The sequence below is a fragment of the Spea bombifrons genome, chromosome 12, assembly GCF_027358695.1.
Source record: "Spea bombifrons isolate aSpeBom1 chromosome 12, aSpeBom1.2.pri, whole genome shotgun sequence".
Taxonomy (NCBI): Eukaryota; Metazoa; Chordata; class Amphibia; order Anura; family Pelobatidae; genus Spea; species Spea bombifrons.
Genome location: NC_071098.1, coordinates 32075558 through 32099313, shown reverse-complemented (window position 1 = coordinate 32099313; position 23756 = coordinate 32075558). Strand labels below are relative to the sequence as shown.

The 23756-nt window shown below is 35.8% G+C and overlaps 3 protein-coding genes across 3 annotated transcripts in view; all 3 read left to right on the top strand.

The window, feature by feature from the left end:
• LOC128469769 (IgGFc-binding protein-like) overlaps positions 1 to 12131 on the top strand; it is a 21339-nt gene extending 9208 nt beyond the window's left edge. Inside the window, exons 10-26 of the mRNA XM_053451564.1 lie at positions 1 to 1108; positions 2692 to 2730; positions 3391 to 3438; positions 3928 to 3975; positions 4845 to 4889; positions 5615 to 5644; positions 6088 to 6117; positions 6530 to 6559; positions 7086 to 7130; positions 7387 to 7391; positions 7947 to 7994; positions 8164 to 8193; positions 8501 to 8545; positions 8721 to 8750; positions 9027 to 9071; positions 11645 to 11674; positions 12105 to 12131. The exon at positions 1 to 1108 is cut by the window's left edge and continues 104 nt beyond it. Coding sequence (XP_053307539.1) covers positions 1 to 1108; positions 2692 to 2730; positions 3391 to 3438; positions 3928 to 3975; positions 4845 to 4889; positions 5615 to 5644; positions 6088 to 6117; positions 6530 to 6559; positions 7086 to 7130; positions 7387 to 7391; positions 7947 to 7994; positions 8164 to 8193; positions 8501 to 8545; positions 8721 to 8750; positions 9027 to 9071; positions 11645 to 11674; positions 12105 to 12131 — 1683 coding nt within the window. The remainder of the gene's footprint in view (positions 1109 to 2691; positions 2731 to 3390; positions 3439 to 3927; positions 3976 to 4844; positions 4890 to 5614; positions 5645 to 6087; positions 6118 to 6529; positions 6560 to 7085; positions 7131 to 7386; positions 7392 to 7946; positions 7995 to 8163; positions 8194 to 8500; positions 8546 to 8720; positions 8751 to 9026; positions 9072 to 11644; positions 11675 to 12104) is intronic.
• Positions 12132 to 12182: 51 nt separating this feature from the next.
• On the top strand, positions 12183 to 17918 carry LOC128469768 (IgGFc-binding protein-like). The gene is made up of 7 exons (XM_053451563.1): positions 12183 to 12264; positions 12937 to 12966; positions 13444 to 13473; positions 13740 to 14966; positions 16777 to 16806; positions 17432 to 17655; positions 17892 to 17918. The coding sequence occupies exons 1-7, from the start codon at positions 12183 to 12185 to the stop codon at positions 17916 to 17918; spliced, it is 1650 nt and encodes a 549-aa protein (XP_053307538.1).
• A 51-nt stretch (positions 17919 to 17969) lies between these two features.
• On the top strand, positions 17970 to 23706 carry LOC128469767 (IgGFc-binding protein-like). The gene is made up of 8 exons (XM_053451562.1): positions 17970 to 18051; positions 18724 to 18753; positions 19231 to 19260; positions 19527 to 20753; positions 22565 to 22594; positions 23220 to 23249; positions 23337 to 23443; positions 23680 to 23706. The coding sequence occupies exons 1-8, from the start codon at positions 17970 to 17972 to the stop codon at positions 23704 to 23706; spliced, it is 1563 nt and encodes a 520-aa protein (XP_053307537.1).
• Positions 23707 to 23756: the final 50 nt, after the last annotated feature.

Genomic DNA, 23756 nt, shown 5'->3' with positions numbered 1-23756 from the left:
TACCCCTCCACTCAGGTCACGCTTACCATTAGCAACACTGGTTTCAGGAAAGAAGTGACGGTCAACAAAGGGGAAACGGTATCCGTTCCTATCACAGAACCCGTAGAGATGCTCGGAACGGACACATCCCCCAGATCAGTGGTCATTGAAGCCGATCATGGGGTGACAGTTGTTTCGCGTAGTTCTAAACATGGCAGTTCTGATACAGCTTTGCTTTACCCAGTAGACTGGTGGGGGAGTCTGTATTACATTGTTACACCCCCGTGGGGACCTGACACAGAATATAAAGAGTTTGCCATCATCTCCAATGACATGCCAACAAATGTTACTATGCATCTAAAAGGAGATGTGAAATTCCAAGGAAAGGATTATCCGAAGGGAAGCATTCTACGTGTCACCTTGGAGCCCAACCAAGCCACCCAGATTCAGAGCAAAGACGATCTGTCGGGCACTAAGATAGAAGCCCAATATCAGGTATCAGTCCTAAGTGGACACACATGCGCTCAGAAAAATGGAAACTGTGGCCATGTCTACGAGCAGCTCCTACCAGTGGAACGCTGGGGAGATACCTACTTTGTTCCCGGTCTGTCCTTTCAGCCTAAATCAGACATTGTGATGGTTATGGCTTACCAACCAACTGAACTTACATACCAATCTGGGACCAAAAAAGGACAGAAAACCATAAATGAAGGAGAGATGGTCACCTTTGATGTCTCACCATCATTCCCTTTGTCTCTGCGTTCTAATAATTATATTCAAGTCCTTTTGTTTGGCACTGGTGGATCCTTCCCACCTTTTCTCTCTAACGCACCTGATATTATGAGCTTTGGTCTTAAATATGTAATCCCTGGGCAAAACAACGTTGACAACAATGAGGGTGTTATTATAATCAAGATGCCGGGTCAGTCAGGAATCACTATCGACGAAAAGGCTCCAAAAGGAATTCAGTGGAGAAAGTTCCCAGGATCAGAATACTCATGGGGAGAGTTTAGATTACCCCGTGGCTTCAGTTTTCACACCATAGAGCACCCCACAATGCCATTTGGACTCCTCAGCATTGGTTACTCTCCAAGTATGAGCTATGGGTCTATCGCACCTTGTCTTAAAGGTAAGCACCGTGTCTCGAAATTATATATGAAGGCTGTGCAATTCCAAAAGATCAAGATCTAGTCCAGCAGGCTTTTGGAGAATGTAAACATTTAAGAGCCATAAGACATAGGATTCCTGACACTGAATCAGAAATTCTGTCATGTACCAGCATAACGAAGAAGATTCAGTGTTATTGCTCCACTGCATAAATATTATAACAACCAGTACATAATTACTCAAGTAAAATAAAGAAAGAAACTATTATGCTCCAAGGGTCCCCATTCTGACCTAAGCTACTTGGCACATCACTTTTCTCATATTTATTAGCGTTAATATTTTTTAGAAACCATAAAATTTAAACATTTTATCAGAAGTTGATGTCGATTTTATTTGTATATAATAATAATAACGTTAATCATATACTTATAACAGTGGATATGATGTAAAAAACCTTCTTTACTGAGTTGTACAAATCCATTTATAGGAAGAAGTGGCCCAGTTCCTGGGAGTAAAGGTAATTTGGATAACTGGAAAATTTGGGGAGTGTGATATTATTATTATTTTCTGCAGTTTTTGAATGTGGGTATCTAATCTACTTCTGCAAATTTAAAAACAATCTAAATTTAATATATAAAATACATTATTCTGTGTAAGCCCCCCCCCCACATATCAGGTACATTGAATATCTTTTTAAAACAGAATGGACAGTGGAAATGGAACACAGAGGTGGAATCCCATGGGATGAAGGTGAGTGGAGAAATTGTACTTTTATTTTATTCTGCCTTAAACGTCAAGAACAGCCCCGGAGGGAAAGAATTGGACAGAGGGGCCCCATGAATGTAGTGCGGACGAGGAACCCATGGTCAAGCCGGTTTAAGGGGTTAAGGCATGACTAAGCGGAAATTTTAGCACTGAAGGAGTTAAGTTTGGTGGCACGTGCAGGGCCAGAGGGGAGGGGGTAATTACCCTCCCTGGGGGGTATATAAGGAAGGGTCGTGGCCTATAGGGGCAATTATTTTCAAAGAGATTTTTCCCGCCCATCCCTCCCCTATTTTTTGGCTCTGCCGGGTACTCTGGTTTTGTTAAGCTGGTACGGTGCAGGAGTTAACCATCCAGGTATGGTTACTTGTGGTGCACAGAGGTGTAAGTGCAGGACACTCCAGGGGCATGCACCTCTGTGAATCGTAAGGTCATGTGACTGCCGCGCTAGGGGACGCCGGCAGTTCCAGCAGAGATACAGGTGGACACGCCCATACCAGCAGGTTATTAATTTGGTTATTAATGGTTACAATTGGTTATGTTGTCTTTCGTTTTGACAATAATTATTGATATATGTTGTGTCAAATTTGTTGTGTTTATAATATTTGACACTTTATGACATATTAATAAAGGTTGAGTGTCGCGGTGCTGAAGTGTTTAAGTCCGCACCGCGGACAAATAATTCCATTCTGACGTTAATAAAATTTTGAAATAAAGAAGTGTCTCTTGTTTTATTTGTGAAAGAGGTACCGAAACTGGACGCTACTTCATTCATGGGACATTTTATCTGCATATGTTTACATTCCATTTAATCTTTACTAACTGTGTACTGTTTCTTTATAGTACTTCCAGTTCCTGGAGGCAATTTGCCATTGGGATCAGGTAATTACAGTTCTGATATTAGATAATCAAGATAAATGCAGAATGTTAATGAAACATACCATGTTTGCTGTGTTATGTGGGATCTCTGGTTACAGTTGAACTCATTGGAAACTTTTAAGCGCCAATCCCAGGCCAAGGTCAACAGAAGTTGACAGCTCTCCGTGGAAGGATCCTGTTGAGTTCTTGGAGAGAATTTGGGAGAGTTGTGTCCAGATTTAGCTTCATGACTCTATAACGTGTTTAATTATGGAGTTTATCTAGTAGGGAACTTCTCTAAAAATTCAAATGAAGACCCATACATAGTATTGAGATATTATTGACTGTTTGATGTTTCTTTATAGGACAAGTATTTCCACTTCCTGGATCAAAAGGTATCATTCGATTAACAATATGAAGCACAGATGTAAAATGGGAATATAGAACTTGGTTTGTTCTAATCGTTCTATTCGTACAGAAGACACATCATGTTTACAGAATTAAATATCAATAGGCTCTACGCAATTCCTCGTTATTAGTATATAATTGGTTATGCGAATATTAATAATATTACTAATTACCCATATTAAATACCTTTTATCTTCTCAATTTACTCAAATTAAAATTTAATGTAATGATCATGTAAAAGACCATGTTATGTTATCCTTTTTTTGGATTAAATAGAATGGACCGTGGAAATGGAACAGGGTGGCAACGTTCCATTTGGACCAGGTAATTATAGTTCTGAGACTAGACAATCAAGAAGAATGCAGAATGATTAAGAACCATACATAGTATGAAGATATGATCTTTATTGACCGTTAAATATTTCTTTATAGGACAAGTATTTCCACTCCCCGGAACAAAAGGTATTATTCCATTAACAATATGAAATATGGATATTCCAAGCTGTTTTGTTATTTAGAACTGGGATTCGTTTTAATTCAAATATAGAACTTTGCTAAATCGAATGATTTGTTGCATTTGAGTTCGTTTGGGATTTGGATTTGGGAATATTATGTATTTTGTGCAGAGGACATGCCGTGTTTATATAATTAAATATCAATAGGCTCTACTCAATTCCAATATATTACTATAATATTGATATTAATATAATAATGATATTACAAAATGTTCTCAATGTACTTCAATAAAATAAAATATAATGTGATGATCATGTAAAAGACCATGTTATATTATCCTTGTTTCTGTATTAAATAGACTGGACCGTGGAAATGGAACAAGGTGGCAAAATTCCATTTGGACCAGGTATGGCTATGAAATCAATATGAATTCAGAATGATAATGTGACCAGGTCTCTGGAAAACATTCTGTTTACCATATTTTGCCCCGAAAATAGGTAGGGGCTCTGGTTTTCTGCTGAAATTGTCAGAAAACTTTAGACTTTACATCAAAACCGTCTGTCTGAGCTCCGGAAAGATCCTGCCGAGTTCATAGAGAGAATTTGAGTTGGGTCTATGTTCACTATCATGATTAAGCCAACAAAAATTATGACTTTTAATTAATAGAGGACTTCTTGAAAATTCTGTAAAACTGAGAAACTTAGACCATACATAGTGTTGAGATATAATATTTATTAACTCTTAAATGTTTCTTTATAGGACAAGTAGGTCCGCGACCTGGAACAAAAGGTATAATTCCATTAACAATATGAAGTGTTCGTTTTTCAAGTCGTTTTTTATTACAATTAAAATTAAAATTACATTAATTAGTTAAAATATAAAAGTTTTAAAAAATAATAATATGAAGCACTTGGTTATGTGCAGATCATGGATCTGGGGATATTATATCCAATCCCTCTCCATTTTTTGATTATCTGCCAATAAAATGCTTTTATTTTATTGGTATTTTCTGGGACTTTAATATGGAACTCCCTGTCCCTACTCCCCCTTCTTTATATCTGAAAGGAAATGCCAGCATCTGTATTTATCGCCATTTTACACCCAAAAGGACATTTGAGATAAATGACTATATAAATTGGTAAATGGCTGCATATTAAAGGAAATAAATAATAATAATAATAATAAATAAATTATCATCTTAATTTGAAATACAGTGTTATAAGGTGATAGTTGAAAAGATCATGGTATGTGATTGTTTTTTTCTGCATTAAACAGAATGGACCGTGGAAGTGGAACATGGTAACCCTCCACTGGGACAAGGTAATTCAAGCGCCGACAATAGATATATTGGCACAAAGTACTTACTCCATCCAAAAATGGGCTCTTGATTAAAGCTGAAATATTAAAACCTCCACAAGAAACTTTTTGGTTCCAATTTCAGTCCTATATCAGCAGAACCCCACAGCTTTATGTAGATTTTGCATTAAGACAGACGGCATCTGAACTGCGGAATTACCTGCTGAGTTCATGGCAAGAATCTGTGAGGGTTGCATCTAGGCCTTGTTGTATTAAGCATTGCACCAGGTCTAATCCAGAAAAAGCCACCCGCCGCCTGCTCCGAACCACCATCCTTACTGCTGAGTGCCAGGGTATGACGTCTTATCCCAGTGCTTTGCCTCGGAAATGAACTATGTAGGCCGCGCCAACTTGGCACAGTTCTCCTTGGTGGTAATGGGCTTGTCGTAGAGGATCAGTGATCTGTCATTGAACTAGCCTATAGAACCTCAGACCTACAGGAAGCCCTGTGAAGGGGCAGAGTGGCTTTGGGCCTGCCACCCTAGACCTAGGCCTAGTCAACCTAAGCCAAAATATACTTCTGCATCTAAGATCACTACCATGATTTCCCAAATAAATATTTCATATCTAACCTGTTACTAATTACTAATGTTAGTTAATAATAAACTTCTTGACATTTTTATAAAAATCTTAAAACATCCATATATGGTATTAAGATATAACCGTTACTGTTATATGTTTCTTTATAGCCCCAGAAGGTCCACTTCCTGGAACGAAAGGTATAATTCCATGAAAAATATGAAAATATGAAGTATTTTTTATTTTAAAATTATATTATTTTTAATAAAAATTTGCCAAAATTGATGATAGGAAGCAATGGTTTTACGCAGATCATGGTTTTGGGGATATTATACCTTCATTCTTCTTTTTATCTGAAAATATATGAAAGTCTTAAACAGTATTCTACATAAAACCTGTATTTTTGCAGGTGGCTGCCATGTTTTGTGAGTGCAGACACATTTCACTGGGGTGTAAAGTTTCTTGTTTCCCCCACAAATAATATTTGAGATAAAGAACTATATAAATTAATATATGGTTGTATATGAAAAAAACAAATAGAAAAAGACTGACCAAAGTAACCCTCAAATTTTAAGATAAAAATTGATGTTATGAGAAATTTCACAAGACCGTGATATCTTATCCTTTTTTCTTCATTAAACAGAATGGACGGTGGAAATGGAACAGGGGCCAGGTAATTAAAGCTCTGATGTTACATACTTTGGCACATGGCCTACCCAAAATTCCACCTCAAAAAAATGTAAGGTTTCTTTTCTTCAGCAGAACTAATTAGAAACTCAACAGGAAACTGTTTAGCGCCATTTCCTGTCCTAAGTCGTCAGAAGCCGACAGCTCTCTGTGGACTTCACATTGAAACCAAGTCTTAGCTACGGAAGGAACCTGCCGAGTTCAAAGAGTTGTGTCCAAGTTCACTTACATGATTACCCAAATTGATATTTTATATCTAATATGTTTAATAACCAGCTTTGGGTAATAGAAGACTTAAAAATATGATGGTTACATATTTCTTTATCAGACAAATAATTTGAAAAAGAACAACATGATATTGAGATGTAAATTTTACTGACTGTTATGTTTGTTTTCAGGGCAAGTCCATCCACTTCCTGTAACAAAAGGTATAATTCCATGAGTCCTACGAAGGTCTTTTGTTAGTTTGAAATTACTTTTCTTTTATTTAATATTTGGGAATTTACTGAAATCAGTGAGATAAGGCACTTGATTGTGTGCCGGTTTGTAACATAAGTCACATAGTCCACCATATATTCCTCTCTACCTTCTGATGATCTGCAAATTAAATGCTTTTCACGAAGCTCTATGATATTTTCTACTACTTTTGGATTTGGGAACTTAATATTTAAAACTCCTCATCCTTTTTTAGTCTTAACAAGGTATTTTACATATTATAGGTATTCAGTATGATGACCGCCATGTTTTTTGAGGGCAGTTTCATTTCACTGGGGATGAAAAGATTCTTATTACACCCAAAGAAGACATTTGAGATAAAAACATTATAAATGGTTGTATATGAAAATAAAAATAAAATACAAAAAATATAAAACATTTTTATCTCATTTTAAAACATAATTATGATGTGAGAATTAAAAAAAACATTGTATTTATTCATTTTTCTGTATGAAACAGAATGGACAGTGGAAGTAGAACATGGTAACCCTCCACTGGTACAAGGTAATTACATCTCTGATATGAGTTACATTGGTAGAAGGAAATTATTTCACCAAAAATAAAAGAACTCCATAGAAACAGTAATTTACATTGAAACTAACAGTGTCTGAGCCGTGAGTTGAGTTCATGGCGAGAATCTGGCCATGTGTCTAAGTTCACGGTTATGATTAAACTAAATAAATGTTTTAACTGTAACATTTATTTCCATAAAATAAAACAGAAATATAATATTTACTGACTGTTAAATGTTTCTTTATAGGTCAAGTACGTCCACTTCCTGGAACAAAAGGTATAATTCCATTAACAATAGATTTTCGCAGCTGTTTTGTTATTTGGAAATTATATTCAGTTTAGTTAAACTATAGAACTTTTCTCGACTTGATTGTATGAGGCATTTGGTTTGGTAGTGGTCTTGGACTTGGAGATATTGTAAAACATTCCTCATCTCCTTAACGTTATCTGGATATCTTGGGTTTGGTTTAATCATAATATGAAAAACGTACCATCTCCATACTCTCTACTGAACATGTATATACGAAAGAAAATGTCATCATCTATATTACCCCCTTAAAAAATATGCTACTTAAAATATGTATTTTGTAGAGTTGACTATTAGGTTTTCAGGGTTGATCATGCAAAATAATAATAATAGTAATAATAATAAAAATAATAAATGAATAATAATAATAAAATCCATATATTTCCCCCATGGCAAACACATAGACCAAAGAGTATAATTTTAAGTTGCTTTAAGTTATTATATGTTTGCGATTACAACCTTTAAATGACCATGTGATACTTTGTTATTGCGCCAAACAGAATGGACGGTGGAAATGGAACAAGGAGGTGGACTCCCATGGACGGAAGGTGATTATAATGCTGTTATTAAATATGCTGTTTGATTTTATCTCTTAAAAGTTTCCACTAAAGGAAATATACCACTAAATACATCATATAAAAATAGAATTAACATATTTATCATTTAAGTGATGTAAAATTATATCTTCCATAATGAATCCTTCATGTATCTTTCTAGGCAAAGAACGCCCATTGTCGGGGACAAAAGGTAATTGACTAACATTAGAAATGGATTTATGTGAATAGTAAGCCTGGAATTCCCATTAGACATATTAAACCTGAAGTGAATGGAGAGCAGTGGTAGGGAGTGGGCATTTCCGAACATTACCCCAATGCACGTAGAAATAAGAAACTGACCCAGAGACTCTGGAGATGCAGGGCTTCCCTTTAGGGGCTCAAGGTCAAGAGTTCCCAAGTATGCGTAAGAAGTAGATATTTCATGTTCTCAATTGACATGAATATTTATATATTATATGGTACTAGATTGTGTTATGTTTTTTTTTTGCATTAAATAGAATGGACTGTGGAAGTGGAACATGGTCAATTTCCATGGCCAGAAGGTAAGTTAAGCTCTGATATAAGATACATAAGAATGATAACAGAAAACCCCCTGTTTAATATATTATGCTTATCAAACACACACAGTGTCCCTGGTTTTCATCTGAAACAATGTGAAGAACCGAACATGACACTAAGAAATCTTCTCTATTAAATGCTATTTTCTTTTCTTTATAGGGCAAGAACATCCACTTCCTGGAACAAAAGGTAGCATTTAATTCACAATATAAATCTTTTTAATTCCTGGCAGTTTTGTGCCGGTGACTGCCATGTTTTATGAGTCCAGTTAACTTTCCATTGAGTCTCCCATCAACAATAGACATTTAACATAAATAACTCTAACAACAATAAAATGAAACACACTCACATAATAAAAGCACAAGAACATTTCTTTACTCCAGTTTTCATAAATACCTTAAAATAGAATGTGATGACAATGTAAAAGCCTGTGTTATATTATCCTTGTTCTTCCGCATTAAACAGAATGGATCGTCGAAATGGAACAGGGTAAAATTCCATGGACAGAAGGTAATTATAGCTCTGATATTAGATACACAAGATAAATACAGGATGATAACATTCTATGTCTAATAAAAGTAGGGTCTTTGGTTCCAGCTGAGCTGATTAGAAACTCAACAGGAAAGTATTTAGCGCCAATTCCAGTTCTAAGTCAGCAGAACCCGATGGCTCTCCATAGCCTTGACATTGAAACCGACTGTTTCCGAGCTGCGGAAGGACACTGGAAGAGTTGTGATGGAAGACCACCATCATCTTTTCACAAATATATATGTTGTTTTGTGAATTTTACTTTTCTGTAAAAGTTAACCCCTTCACAACAAAGCCTGTACATGTGCGGGCTCAGAATGCATTCTCATTAATGGGTTTAAGGACAACCAGTTGTATTTAAGGGATTAAAAATTTAAGAACTATACATGGTATTAAGAAATCTTCCTTACCGAGCTTTAAATATTTTTTGTAGGGAAAGAATGGCCACTTCCCGGAACGAAAGGTAGTATTCCATTACCAATATTAAGTGGTTATGTTCCATGCACAATTGCATCAAAAAGAACAAAATAAAAATAATTTTAATAATTAATTTGTTTAATCTTGATATTTGCATAAATAATTGAAAATAGAATGTGATGACTATTCGATCATGCCATGTTACCTTTTTTTCCTGCATTAAACAGAATGGATCATTGAAATGGAGCATGGTAGAATTCCATGGCTTGAAGGTTATTATAGCTCTGGTATGAGATGCAGGAAAAAATGAAGGCCGATAACAAAAAACACCATGTCTAATGTTTTATGCCTAAAAATCGTAGGGTCTTTGGTTTTGGCTGAACCAATTAGAAACTCAATAGGAAATGCTATCGCGCCAATTCCATTACTAGATCGACAGAACCCAGCAGCCCTCTATAGACTTTGCTTTGAAACCAGATGTGTTCACGGGGAGAACATGGGAGACTTTTGTTAGTAAGATGACTGCCATGTCTTTTGAGGGCAATTCCATTTCACTGGTGGTGAAAAGATTGTTATTACACCCAAAGAAGACATTTGAGATAAAAAAATTAAATATGGTTGTATATGAAAATAATAATAATAAAATACATCCCAGGAGACAAGGAATCTGGGTGAGTTTAACTTTGCGATTAGAGTTTTAATCTAGGAAATTTATTGAGGCCTCTTCTGAGGTCTCTTTCCAGTGAATCATTTTTACCCCATTTCACCCATTAAGTCATAAATAATGCTTTTTTTTCTATAGAACTAGTAAAGAATGCCACTTATGTTTGTTTTATGAAGCCCTATTTATCTTTTCATAGGACAAGAAGCCTGGCTTTCCTGGTTAAAAGGTAATTGGAGAGATTGCGTTATGGGGAAGTGAATTTGTTCTCCATGTAATTCTGTAGATATTTGTAAGAAAAGTTCTAACAGAAAGAAACAATTGTCAATAACGCCATTTAATGAAAGACTTTTAACAGCGTTGTCTGTATTTCTCTTACCAAATCATGTTGAGTGTCATGAAATAGATGTAGATAGAGGACGGCTGTAGACGTGGTTTCTATAGGTGGTGAATCAGTCCCGTCTTACTGCCGACTTCTAGATAAACACATAAAGTCCTCGCCGCTTGAGATGATAAAAGGAAAGTCTTGTGGGTTTACTCCCTAAAGCTCCAGGGCAGTCAAAAACACAAGTCGGTCCAAAATATATTTTTGTAATTATCACGAATGGCAGAATATAGTGTGGAGCGGATTCCCGTTTTACACTTATAATAATGACATGTTATTTTACCCCCTAAAGCTCCAGGACAGCCAAAAACAGAATTTAGTACAAAATATCTCTTTGTAATTATCAGGGATGTCATATAGTGTGTAGGGGATTCTCGTTTCACACATATAATAATTACATGAGATTTCAAAACATTGTTTACTTATTTATTTTTTAGAAAATGAAGGCAAATTTCCTGAGATGAAAGGTACATTTACAAAAAGTTGAATTGTTTTTCAAGATTATTATCTATAAATTACAATCTGCTTGGACTGTTCATTAGACTATTTATTAGAATATTCACTAGATGTGCATTCTAATTGATACAAATTTTAATAGTAATAATTTGGACAAATTCCTGCATTTCTGCTAATCTCTGAAAACAAGGAAGGACCTGAAATGAAGCCAATGAAAAGAAATGAGGACCTTCCTAATATTTGTTAGAATTTATTTCAATTGTCTGCCCATTTTAGTGGCTTCTCTTTACTCTGTGGGGTAATGGAGGGAGACATACAGATATTACCTAATTTAAATTCTAAATGGAAACATTATCCAGATTTCATCCAAAGCAAAGGATCAGGAAACAAATTGTGTAGCCTAAAAACGAATGAATAAATAATACAGATTTTAATAACACTTTACTATGAAATAAAACTTTCTACTAGTTTATATCTATTTTCTTAATGGCATTTAACAGAATGGCCGATACAAATCCTGCGTGTAATATGGGGTGAGTAAACATACAGAATGACTTCACTTACAAGCTATCATTAGCATGTTTGATTGTAAAAAGTATCAATGATCACATTTTAAATTTCCTCTACCTTTTGCAGAACAAGGCGGTAAATTTCCATGGCCGGAAGGTAATTATATGGGGTGTAAAAGGTTTTGGGGTTTGGTTATAATCTGTCACCCAAAGAACGTAAACTCTGGATTTCATCTTATCTCAGTAAGAGCTCATCTAGCAGTCTCTGTCTCGCTCACCCGGTTCCTACAGCTTTCTGTTGGCGTAACATTAATCCGAGCCGAGTTTGACCTTCTGGGTCATCTTCCTAAAGTCAGAGAATCCGGGAGATCCGGGTCCCAATTCACTCAACGGAAAACCTCGAAATACTTTAACTGAAGTTTATAATTGTCAACTCGGAAATTCCTTGAGCTATGCTCTGGCTTTCTGTGGATAATCTGTTTCTTCGTCATTTTACCCATCTGTTCATAATGAAGGTATTTTTCTATGTAATTGGTAAAAATGCTATTAATATATCTTTTTACTGAATCCTATGTATCTTGTTCTAGCAAAAGAAAACTGGATTTCCTGGCTAAAAGGTAAATCTTACAAAATAATGTTGAGTTTCAAAAAATAGTTGTAGATAGATGGCGGCTGGTGATGCGCTTCCACATTCTAAATCACCTCTACTTTTTACAGATAATGGCGTTACATTTCAATGGCCGGAAGGTAATTATATGGGGTGTAAAAGGTTTTGGGGTTTGGTTATAATCTGTCAACCAAAGAACGTAAGCTCTGGATTTCATCTTATCTCAGTAAGAGCTCGTCTAGCGGTCTCTGTTTGCTCACCCGGTTCCTACAGCTTTCTGTTGGCGTAACATTAATCTGAGCCGGGTTTGACCTTCTGTGTCATCTTCCTAAAGTCAGAGAATCCGGGAGATCCGGGTCCCAATTCAGTTATCTGAAGACCTCTTAATAGTTTATCTTTTTATATAGTTTAACAATTTTAGTTGACAGCAAGGAAGTTCATTGAGCTTTACTGCAGGTTTCTCTTTTTGCCCCATTTTACCGGTCAGTTCATAATTAATGTTTGTTTTCTGTTTAATCGGTAAAGACTACCATTTATATATCTCTTTACTGAGCCTTATCTATCTTTTCATAGGAAAAGAAGGCTGGCTTTCCTGGTTAAAAGGTAAATGCAGATATTGTGTTATTGGGCAGAAGGAGAAGAAGGCCTTGATATTACGATCTTACAATACATTAAGAGGATAAACATGAATGAGATAGAATGAGAAGGATGTAAATAATATATATAATGTATAGTGGATTATTATACACATATAATAATTACACCGTCTTTCAAGATTTTGTTTATCAAATACTTCACTTTTTTTTTTATAGAAAATGAAGCTAAATTTCCTACAATGAAAGGTAATTGTTAAACATTTATATTTATTTTTCAAGATTATTATCTATAAAGTACAATCTGATTAGTATATACATTAGACTTGTGTATTTGTATTTATCCGAATCTCCTAAAAGGAGGCGGGAACCTATACGAAACTTACGAAAACAAATAAGTAATGATAACATTTATTAGAAATGAATTCACTCGTTTGTTTGTTTTTGTCGACCTCCCCCTCGATCTGTAGAGAGCCGGAGAGTCGGAGAAAGGGAGGGAGAAACAAAAAATGTTTTTTACTGAATTCTCAGAACATTGACATAAGGCATTTTATTTTGAATTAAAACTTTCTGATATACGTTTTCCTTATTTCACTAAATAGAATGGAAAATACAAATGCAGCAACCCATATGGGGTGAGTAGACATACAGTACGAGAAGATTGACTTAGAAATGCAAAACAATTATTGACCTCCAAATTTTAAATGACCTCTACTTTTTTTGCAGAATTTGGCGGTAACATTCGATGGCGGGAAGGTAATTATAGCATCTGTTAAAGGTGCACCAAATAATTATAATATTTTAACCAAAGAACAGGTGTCGAGTTTTCCCTCTATAAATTAATGTTACTTTTCAGAAAAATGTAGATGCCAAAAGTATTAAAACCTGTAAAAACATATTAATTTAAGTCACACCTTATAATAAAATATTTCATCTTTGAAGGAAAATATCTACAGTTGTAATCGTAAAGATGGAAAACATGTTTCATTTTATTTCAATTTCCCTCCAATTTTTATTTATAGGCCCTGAAGAAGCAACTACAGTCGGCAAAAAATTTGTCACCACGTTCCTGCAAAATCACGGAGCCGACGAAATTCCTCAAGTGGAGTTTCAAATTACCGGCACCCACCCCTCCACGCAGGTCACGCTTACCATTAGCAACACTGATTTCAAGAAAGAAGTGACGGTCAACAATGGGGAAACGGTATCCGTTCCTATCACAGAACCCGTAGAGATGCTGGGAACGGACACATCCCCCAGATCAGTGGTCATTGAAGCCGATCATGGGGTGGCAGTTGTGTCGCGTAGTTCCAAATACGGCAGTTCTGATACAGCTTTGCTTTACCCAGTGGAATCCTGGGGAATTCTCTATTACATTGTCACACCTCCGTGGGGACCCGACACAGAATATAAAGAGTTTGCCATCATCTCCAATGACATGCCAACAAATGTTAAAATGCATCTAAAAGGAGATGTGAACTTCCAGGGACAGGATTATCCGAAGGGAAGCATTCTACGTGTCACCTTGGAGCCCAACCAAGCCATGCAGATTCAGAGCAAAGACGATCTGTCGGGCACCAAGGTAGAAGCCCAATATCCGATAACAGTCCTAAGTGGGCACACATGCTCCCAGAAAAATGGAAACTGTGGCCATGTCTACGAGCAGCTCCTACCAGTGGAACGCTGGGGAGATACCTACTTTGTTCCCGGTCTGTCCTTCCAGCCTAAATCAGACATTGCGATGGTTATGGCTTACCAACCGACTGAAGTTGAATACCAATCAGGGACTGAAAAGGGAAAGAAACCTTTAGAAGAAGGAGAGATGGTCACGTTTGATGTCTCAGAGTCATCTCCTTTGTCCCTGCGTGCTAACAATAATATTCAGGTCCATCTCTTTGGCACTGGTGGAATATCTGAAGGAAACCCCTTGGACCCATTTCTCATAACTGTGCCTGATACCAAGAGCTATAGTTATAAAGCTCAAATCAATGGGGAGAAAGACATTGAGAACAACAAGGGTGTTATTACAATCAAGAAACCGGGTCAGTCAGGAATCACCATAGATGATAAGGCTCCCGAAGGGATTCAGTGGAGAGATTTCCCGGGAACAGAATACTCTTGGGGAGAGTTCAGGTTGCCGAGTGGCTTCAGTTTCCATACTGTTAAGAATCCTACAATGCCTTTTGGCCTCCTAAGCATTGGTTATTCTCCAAATATGGCCTATGGGTCCATTGCACCTTCTCTAAACGGTGAGCACTATCTTTGTATAAATTTATGAATATGTTTATCGATAGCGCTCTTAGAATAGATAGTTTTGGAAGGTTCATCATTGTCAAATAAACAATAGGTGAGAAGTAACCCGAAAGTAGTTCTTCCATACTTGTAAAGGTAATAACTCTACTGGTGTCTGAGGCCACTGATCGTTATATATTTGTAGTAACCGTCGAAAAAGTGTCTTTTGACTAACAATGCTAAAGTTGAGTTAAATAATCATTATCAGACGATTAGATTAGTCAAAAATATGAGCTGTATATAGTACACATGAGCTATCGGCAATAAATGATTGAAATAACCTACAAATGGATAAAAATATAGCAATTACTAATTTATTTTACATTTTTTACAGGACCAACAATGAAAATTCAACATCACACATTGGGTCAGTATATTTTTACTAACATAAAAAGAAATAGTCATTGGTTTTATTTTTCATACTATAGAAATATTATACATTTTAAATTATATATTTTTTTTTTGTAGATTTTGGTGGTATCGTTCCAAGGAAAAAAGGTATATATAGCGCACTTTTACTCCAGAGTGTTCAAATGTTCAAGTTATAGAGAAATTTATATCTATCTAGTTCTATGTTTTTATTTTATTCTTTATGTTTTATATTTCTATTTCCTTTTTGGGCTATATGGTAGTAAAGTAAAACGGACAGATCTCATTTTTAAATTCTGGTGAATTTAGATTTATAATGTTGGTTTAAGAAGATAGAGACCGAGAAAGAGAAAATTACACCGACTTTCATTTGGAAATAAAGAAACACGAATTTTGCCCGAAAAGTCAGAAAATGAAAATTCTAATAAGCTGATTTACTTTGAAATGACCATTAATATGTTAAATGCAAAACCATGTTTTGGCCCAACATTAATCTGAGCTGAGTTGGAATTTCCGGAAGATCCTCCAAAAGTCAGAGGATCCAGGAGAGTCGGGTCCCAAGTCACTCAACGGAAAACCTCTAACTGGTTTCACTTTACGATTAAAGTTCTCACCTAGGAAATGTATTGAGGTCTCCTCTGGATTTCAGTGGATGAAATTATGTTTTTTTCCCCATTTCACCCATTAAGTCATAAATAATGCTTTTTTTTTCTATAGAACTAGTAAAGAATGCCACTTATGTTTGTTTTATGAAGCCCTATTTATCTTTTCATAGGACAAGAAGCCTGGCTTTCCTGGTTAAAAGGTAATTGGAGAGATTGCGTTATGGGGAAGTGAATTTGTTCTCCATGTAATTCTGTAGATATTTGTAAGAAAAGTTCTAACAGAAAGAAACAATTGTCAATAACGCCATTTAATGAAAGACTTTTAACAGCGTTGTCTGTATTTCTCTTACCAAATCATGTTGAGTGTCATGAAATAGATGTAGATAGAGGACGGCTGTAGACGTGGTTTCTATAGGTGGTGAATCAGTCCCGTCTTACTGCCGACTTCTAGATAAACACATAAAGTCCTCGCCGCTTGAGATGATAAAAGGAAAGTCTTGTGGGTTTACTCCCTAAAGCTCCAGGGCAGTCAAAAACACAAGTCGGTCCAAAATATATTTTTGTAATTATCACGAATGGCGGAATATAGTGTGGAGCGGATTCCCGTTTTACACTTATAATAATGACATGTTATTTTACCCCCTAAAGCTCCAGGACAGCCAAAAACAGAATTTAGTACAAAATATCTCTTTGTAATTATCAGGGATGTCATATAGTGTGTAGGGGATTCTCGTTTCACACATATAATAATTACATGAGATTTCAAAACATTGTTTACTTATTTATTTTTTAGAAAATGAAGGCAAATTTCCTGAGATGAAAGGTACATTTACAAAAAGTTGAATTGTTTTTCAAGATTATTATCTATAAATTACAATCTGCTTGGACTGTTCATTAGACTATTTATTAGAATATTCACTAGATGTGCATTCTAATTGATACAAATTTTAATAGTAATCATTTGGACAAATTCCTGCATTTCTGCTAATCTCTAAAAACAAGGAAGGACCTGAAATGAAGCCAATGAAAAGAAATGAGGACCTTCCTAATATTTGTTAGAATTTATTTCAATTGTCTGCCCATTTTAGTGGCTTCTCTTTACTCTGTGGGGTAATGGAGGGAGACATACAGATATTACCTAATTTAAATTCTAAATGGAAACATTATCCAGATTTCATCCAAAGCAAAGGATCAGGAAACAAATTGTGTAGCCTAAAAACGAATGAATAAATAATACAGATTTTAATAACACTTTACTATGAAATAAAACTTTCTACTAGTTTATATCTATTTTCTTAATGGCATTTAACAGAATGGCCGATACAAATGCTGCGTGTAATATGGGGTGAGTAAACATACAGAATGACTTCACTTACAAGCTATCATTAGCATGTTTGATTGTAAAAAGTATCAATGATCACATTTTAAATTTCCTCTACCTTTTGCAGAACAAGGCGGTAAATTTCCATGGCCGGAAGGTAATTATATGGCGTGTAAAAGGTTTCGGGGTTTGGTTATAATCTGTCACCCAAAGAACGTAAACTCTGGATTTCATCTTATCTCAGTAAGAGCTCATCTAGCAGTCTCTGTCTCGCTCACCCGGTTCCTACAGCTTTCTGTTGGCGTAACATTAATCCGAGCCGAGTTTGACCTTCTGGGTCATCTTCCTAAAGTCAGAGAATCCGGGAGATCCGGGTCCCAATTCACTCAACAGAAAACCTCGAAATACTTTAACTGAAGTTTATAATTGTCAACTCGGAAATTCCTTGAGCTATGCTCTGGCTTTCTGTGGATAATCTGTTTCTTCGTCATTTTACCCATCTGTTCATAATGAAGGTATTTTTCTATGTAATTGGTAAAAATGCTATTAATATATCTTTTTACTGAATCCTATGTATCTTGTTCTAGCAAAAGAAAACTGGATTTCCTGGCTAAAAGGTAAATCTTACAAAATAATGTTGAGTTTCAAAAAATAGTTGTAGATAGATGGCGGCTGGTGATGCGCTTCCACATTCTAAATCACCTCTACTTTTTACAGATAATGGCGTTACATTTCAATGGCCGGAAGGTAATTATATGGGGTGTAAAAGGTTTTGGGGTTTGGTTATAATCTGTCAACCAAAGAACGTAAGCTCTGGATTTCATCTTATCTCAGTAAGAGCTCGTCTAGCGGTCTCTGTTTGCTCACCCGGTTCCTACAGCTTTCTGTTGGCGTAACATTAATCTGAGCCGGGTTTGACCTTCTGTGTCATCTTCCTAAAGTCAGAGAATCCGGGAGATCCGGGTCCCAATTCAGTTATCTGAAGACCTCTTAATAGTTTATCTTTTTATATAGTTTAACAATTTTAGTTGACAGCAAGGAAGTTCATTGAGCTTTACTGCAGGTTTCTCTTTTTGCCCCATTTTACCGGTCAGTTCATAATTAATGTTTGTTTTCTGTTTAATCGGTAAAGACTACCATTTATATATCTCTTTACTGAGCCTTATCTATCTTTTCATAGGAAAAGAAGGCTGGCTTTCCTGGTTAAAAGGTAAATGCAGATATTGTGTTATTGGGCAGAAGGAGAAGAAGGCCTTGATATTACGATCTTACAATACATTAAGAGGATAAACATGAATGAGATAGAATGAGAAGGATGTAAATAATATATATAATGTATAGTGGATTATTATACACATATAATAATTACACCGTCTTTCAAGATTTTGTTTATCAAATACTTCACTTTTTTTTTTATAGAAAATGAAGCTAAATTTCCTACAATGAAAGGTAATTGTTAAACATTTATATTTATTTTTCAAGATTATTATCTATAAAGTACAATCTGATTAGTATATACATTAGACTTGTGTATTTGTATTTATCCGAATCTCCTAAAAGGAGGCGGGAACCTATACGAAACTTACGAAAACAAATAAGTAATGATAACATTTATTAGAAATGAATTCACTCGTTTGTCTGTTTTTGTCGACCTCCCCCTCGATCTGTGGAGAGCCGGAGAGCCGGAGAAAGGGAGGGAGAAACAAAAAATGTTTTTTACTGAATTCTCAGAACATTGACATAAGGCATTTTATTTTGAATTAAAACTTTCTGATATACGTTTTCCTTATTTCACTAAATAGAATGGAAAATACAAATGCAGCAACCCATATGGGGTGAGTAGACATACAGTACGAGAAGATTGACTTAGAAATGCAAAACAATTATTGACCTCCAAATTTTAAATGACCTCTACTTTTTTTGCAGAATTTGGCGGTAACATTCGATGGCGGGAAGGTAATTATAGCATCTGTTAAAGGTGCACCAAATAATTATAATATTTTAACCAAAGAACAGGTGTCGAGTTTTCCCTCTATAAATTAATGTTACTTTTCAGAAAAATGTAGATGCCAAAAGTATTAAAACCTGTAAAAACATATTAATTTAAGTCACACCTTATAATAAAATATTTCATCTTTGAAGGAAAATATCTACAGTTGTAATCGTAAAGATGGAAAACATGTTTCATTTTATTTCAATTTCCCTCCAATTTTTATTTATAGGCCCTGAAGAAGCAACTACAGTCGGCAAAAAATTTGTCACCACGTTCCTGCAAAATCACGGAGCCGACGAAATTCCTCAAGTGGAGTTTCAAATTACCGGCACCCACCCCTCCACGCAGGTCACGCTTACCATTAGCAACACTGATTTCAAGAAAGAAGTGACGGTCAACAATGGGGAAACGGTATCCGTTCCTATCACAGAACCCGTAGAGATGCTGGGAACGGACACATCCCCCAGATCAGTGGTCATTGAAGCCGATCATGGGGTGGCAGTTGTGTCGCGTAGTTCCAAATACGGCAGTTCTGATACAGCTTTGCTTTACCCAGTGGAATCCTGGGGAATTCTCTATTACATTGTCACACCTCCGTGGGGACCCGACACTGAATATAAAGAGTTTGCCATCATCTCCAATGACATGCCAACAAATGTTAAAATGCATCTAAAAGGAGATGTGAACTTCCAGGGACAGGATTATCCGAAGGGAAGCATTCTACGTGTCACCTTGGAGCCCAACCAAGCCATGCAGATTCAGAGCAAAGACGATCTGTCGGGCACCAAGGTAGAAGCCCAATATCCGATAACAGTCCTAAGTGGGCACACATGCTCCCAGAAAAATGGAAACTGTGGCCATGTCTACGAGCAGCTCCTACCAGTGGAACGCTGGGGAGATACCTACTTTGTTCCCGGTCTGTCCTTCCAGCCTAAATCAGACATTGCGATGGTTATGGCTTACCAACCGACTGAAGTTGAATACCAATCAGGGACTGAAAAGGGAAAGAAACCTTTAGAAGAAGGAGAGATGGTCACGTTTGATGTCTCAGAGTCATCTCCTTTGTCCCTGCGTGCTAACAATAATATTCAGGTCCATCTCTTTGGCACTGGTGGAATATCTGAAGGAAACCCCTTGGACCCATTTCTCATAACTGTGCCTGATACCAAGAGCTATAGTTATAAAGCTCAAATCAATGGGGAGAAAGACATTGAGAACAACAAGGGTGTTATTATAATCAAGAAACCGGGTCAGTCAGGAATCACCATAGATGATAAGGCTCCCGAAGGGATTCAGTGGAGAGATTTCCCGGGAACAGAATACTCTTGGGGAGAGTTCAGGTTGCCGAGTGGCTTCAGTTTCCATACTGTTAAGAATCCTACAATGCCTTTTGGCCTCCTAAGCATTGGTTATTCTCCAAATATGGCCTATGGGTCCATTGCACCTTCTCTAAACGGTGAGCACTATCTTTGTATAAATTTATGAATATGTTTATCGATAGCGCTCTTAGAATAGATAGTTTTGGAAGGTTCATCATTGTCAAATAAACAATAGGTGAGAAGTAACCCGAAAGTAGTTCTTCCATACTTGTAAAGGTAATAACTCTACTGGTGTCTGAGGCCACTGATCGTTATATATTTGTAGTAACCGTCGAAAAAGTGTCTTTTGACTAACAATGCTAAAGTTGAGTTAAATAATCATTATCAGACGATTAGATTAGTCAAAAATATGAGCTGTATATAGTACACATGAGCTATCGGCAATAAATGATTGAAATAACCTACAAATGGATAAAAATATAGCAATTACTAATTTATTTTACATTTTTTACAGGACCAACAATGAAAATTCAACATCACACATTGGGTCAGTATATTTTTACTAACATAAAAAGAAATAGTCATTGGTTTTATTTTTCATACTATAGAAATATTATACATTTTAAATTATATATTTTTTTTTTGTAGATTTTGGTGGTATCGTTCCAAGGAAAAAAGGTATATATAGCGCACTTTTACTCCAGAGTGTTCAAATGTTCAAGTTATAGAGAAATTTATATCTATCTAGTTCTATGTTTTTATTTTATTCTTTATGTTTTATATTTCTATTTCCTTTTTGGGCTATATGGTAGTAAAGTAAAACGGACAGATCTCATTTTTAAATTCTGGTGAATTTAGATTTATAATGTTGGTTTAAGAAGATAGAGACCGAGAAAGAGAAAATTACACCGACTTTCATTTGGAAATAAAGAAACACGAATTTTGCCCGAAAAGTCAGAAAATGAAAATTCTAATAAGCTGATTTACTTTGAAATGACCATTAATATGTTAAATGCAAAACCATGTTTTGGCCCAACATTAATCTGAGCTGAGTTGGAATTTCCGGAAGATCCTCCAAAAGTCAGAGGATCCAGGAGAGTCGGGTCCCAAGTCACTCAACGGAAAACCTCTAACTGGTTTCACTTTACGATTAAAGTTCTCACCTAGGAAATGTATTGAGGTCTCCTCTGGATTTCAGTGGATGAAATTATGTTTTTTTTCCCCATTTCACCCATTAAGTCATAAATAATGCTTTTTTTTTCTATAGAACTAGTAAAGAATGCCACTTATGTTTGTTTTATGAAGCCCTATTTATCTTTTCATAGGACAAGAAGCCTGGCTTTCCTGGTTAAAAGGTAATTGGAGAGATTGCGTTATGGGGAAGTGAATTTGTTCTCCATGTAATTCTGTAGATATTTGTAAGAAAAGTTCTAACAGAAAGAAACAATTGTCAATAACGCCATTTAATGAAAGACTTTTAACAGCGTTGTCTGTATTTCTCTTACCAAATCATGTTGAGTGTCATGAAATAGATGTAGATAGAGGACGGCTGTAGACGTGGTTTCTATAGGTGGTGAATCAGTCCCGTCTTACTGCCGACTTCTAGATAAACACATAAAGTCCTCGCCGCTTGAGATGATAAAAGGAAAGTCTTGTGGGTTTACTCCCTAAAGCTCCAGGGCAGTCAAAAACACAAGTCGGTCCAAAATATATTTTTGTAATTATCACGAATGGCAGAATATAGTGTGTAGCGGATTCCCGTTTTACACTTATAATAATGACATGTTATTTTACCCCCTAAAGCTCCAGGACAGCCAAAAACAGAATTTAGTACAAAATATCTCTTTGTAATTATCAGGGATGTCATATAGTGTGTAGGGGATTCTCGTTTCACACATATAATAATTACATGAGATTTCAAAACATTGTTTACTTATTTATTTTTTAGAAAATGAAGGCAAATTTCCTGAGATGAAAGGTACATTTACAAAAAGTTGAATTGTTTTTCAAGATTATTATCTATAAATTACAATCTGCTTGGACTGTTCATTAGACTATTTATTAGAATATTCACTAGATGTGCATTCTAATTGATACAAATTTTAATAGTAATAATTTGGACAAATTCCTGCATTTCTGCTAATCTCTGAAAACAAGGAAGGACCTGAAATGAAGCCAATGAAAAGAAATGAGGACCTTCCTAATATTTGTTAGAATTTATTTCAATTGTCTGCCCATTTTAGTGGCTTCTCTTTACTCTGTGGGGTAATGGAGGGAGACATACAGATATTACCTAATTTAAATTCTAAATGGAAACATTATCCAGATTTCATCCAAAGCAAAGGATCAGGAAACAAATTGTGTAGCCTAAAAACGAATGAATAAATAATACAGATTTTAATAACACTTTACTATGAAATAAAACTTTCTACTAGTTTATATCTATTTTCTTAATGGCATTTAACAGAATGGCCGATACAAATTCTGCGTGTAATATGGGGTGAGTAAACATACAGAATGACTTCACTTACAAGCTATCATTAGCATGTTTGATTGTAAAAAGTATCAATGATCACATTTTAAATTTCCTCTACCTTTTGCAGAACAAGGCGGTAAATTTCCATGGCCGGAAGGTAATTATATGGGGTGTAAAAGGTTTTGGGGTTTGGTTATAATCTGTCACCCAAAGAACGTAAACTCTGGATTTCATCTTATCTCAGTAAGAGCTCATCTAGCAGTCTCTGTCTCGCTCACCCGGTTCCTACAGCTTTCTGTTGGCGTAACATTAATCCGAGCCGAGTTTGACCTTCTGGGTCATCTTCCTAAAGTCAGAGAATCCGGGAGATCCGGGTCCCAATTCACTCAACGGAAAACCTCGAAATACTTTAACTGAAGTTTATAATTGTCAACTCGGAAATTCCTTGAGCTATGCTCTGGCTTTCTGTGGATAATCTGTTTCTTCGTCATTTTACCCATCTGTTCATAATGAAGGTATTTTTCTATGTAATTGGTAAAAATGCTATTAATATATCTTTTTACTGAATCCTATGTATCTTGTTCTAGCAAAAGAAAACTGGATTTCCTGGCTAAAAGGTAAATCTTACAAAATAATGTTGAGTTTCAAAAAATAGTTGTAGATA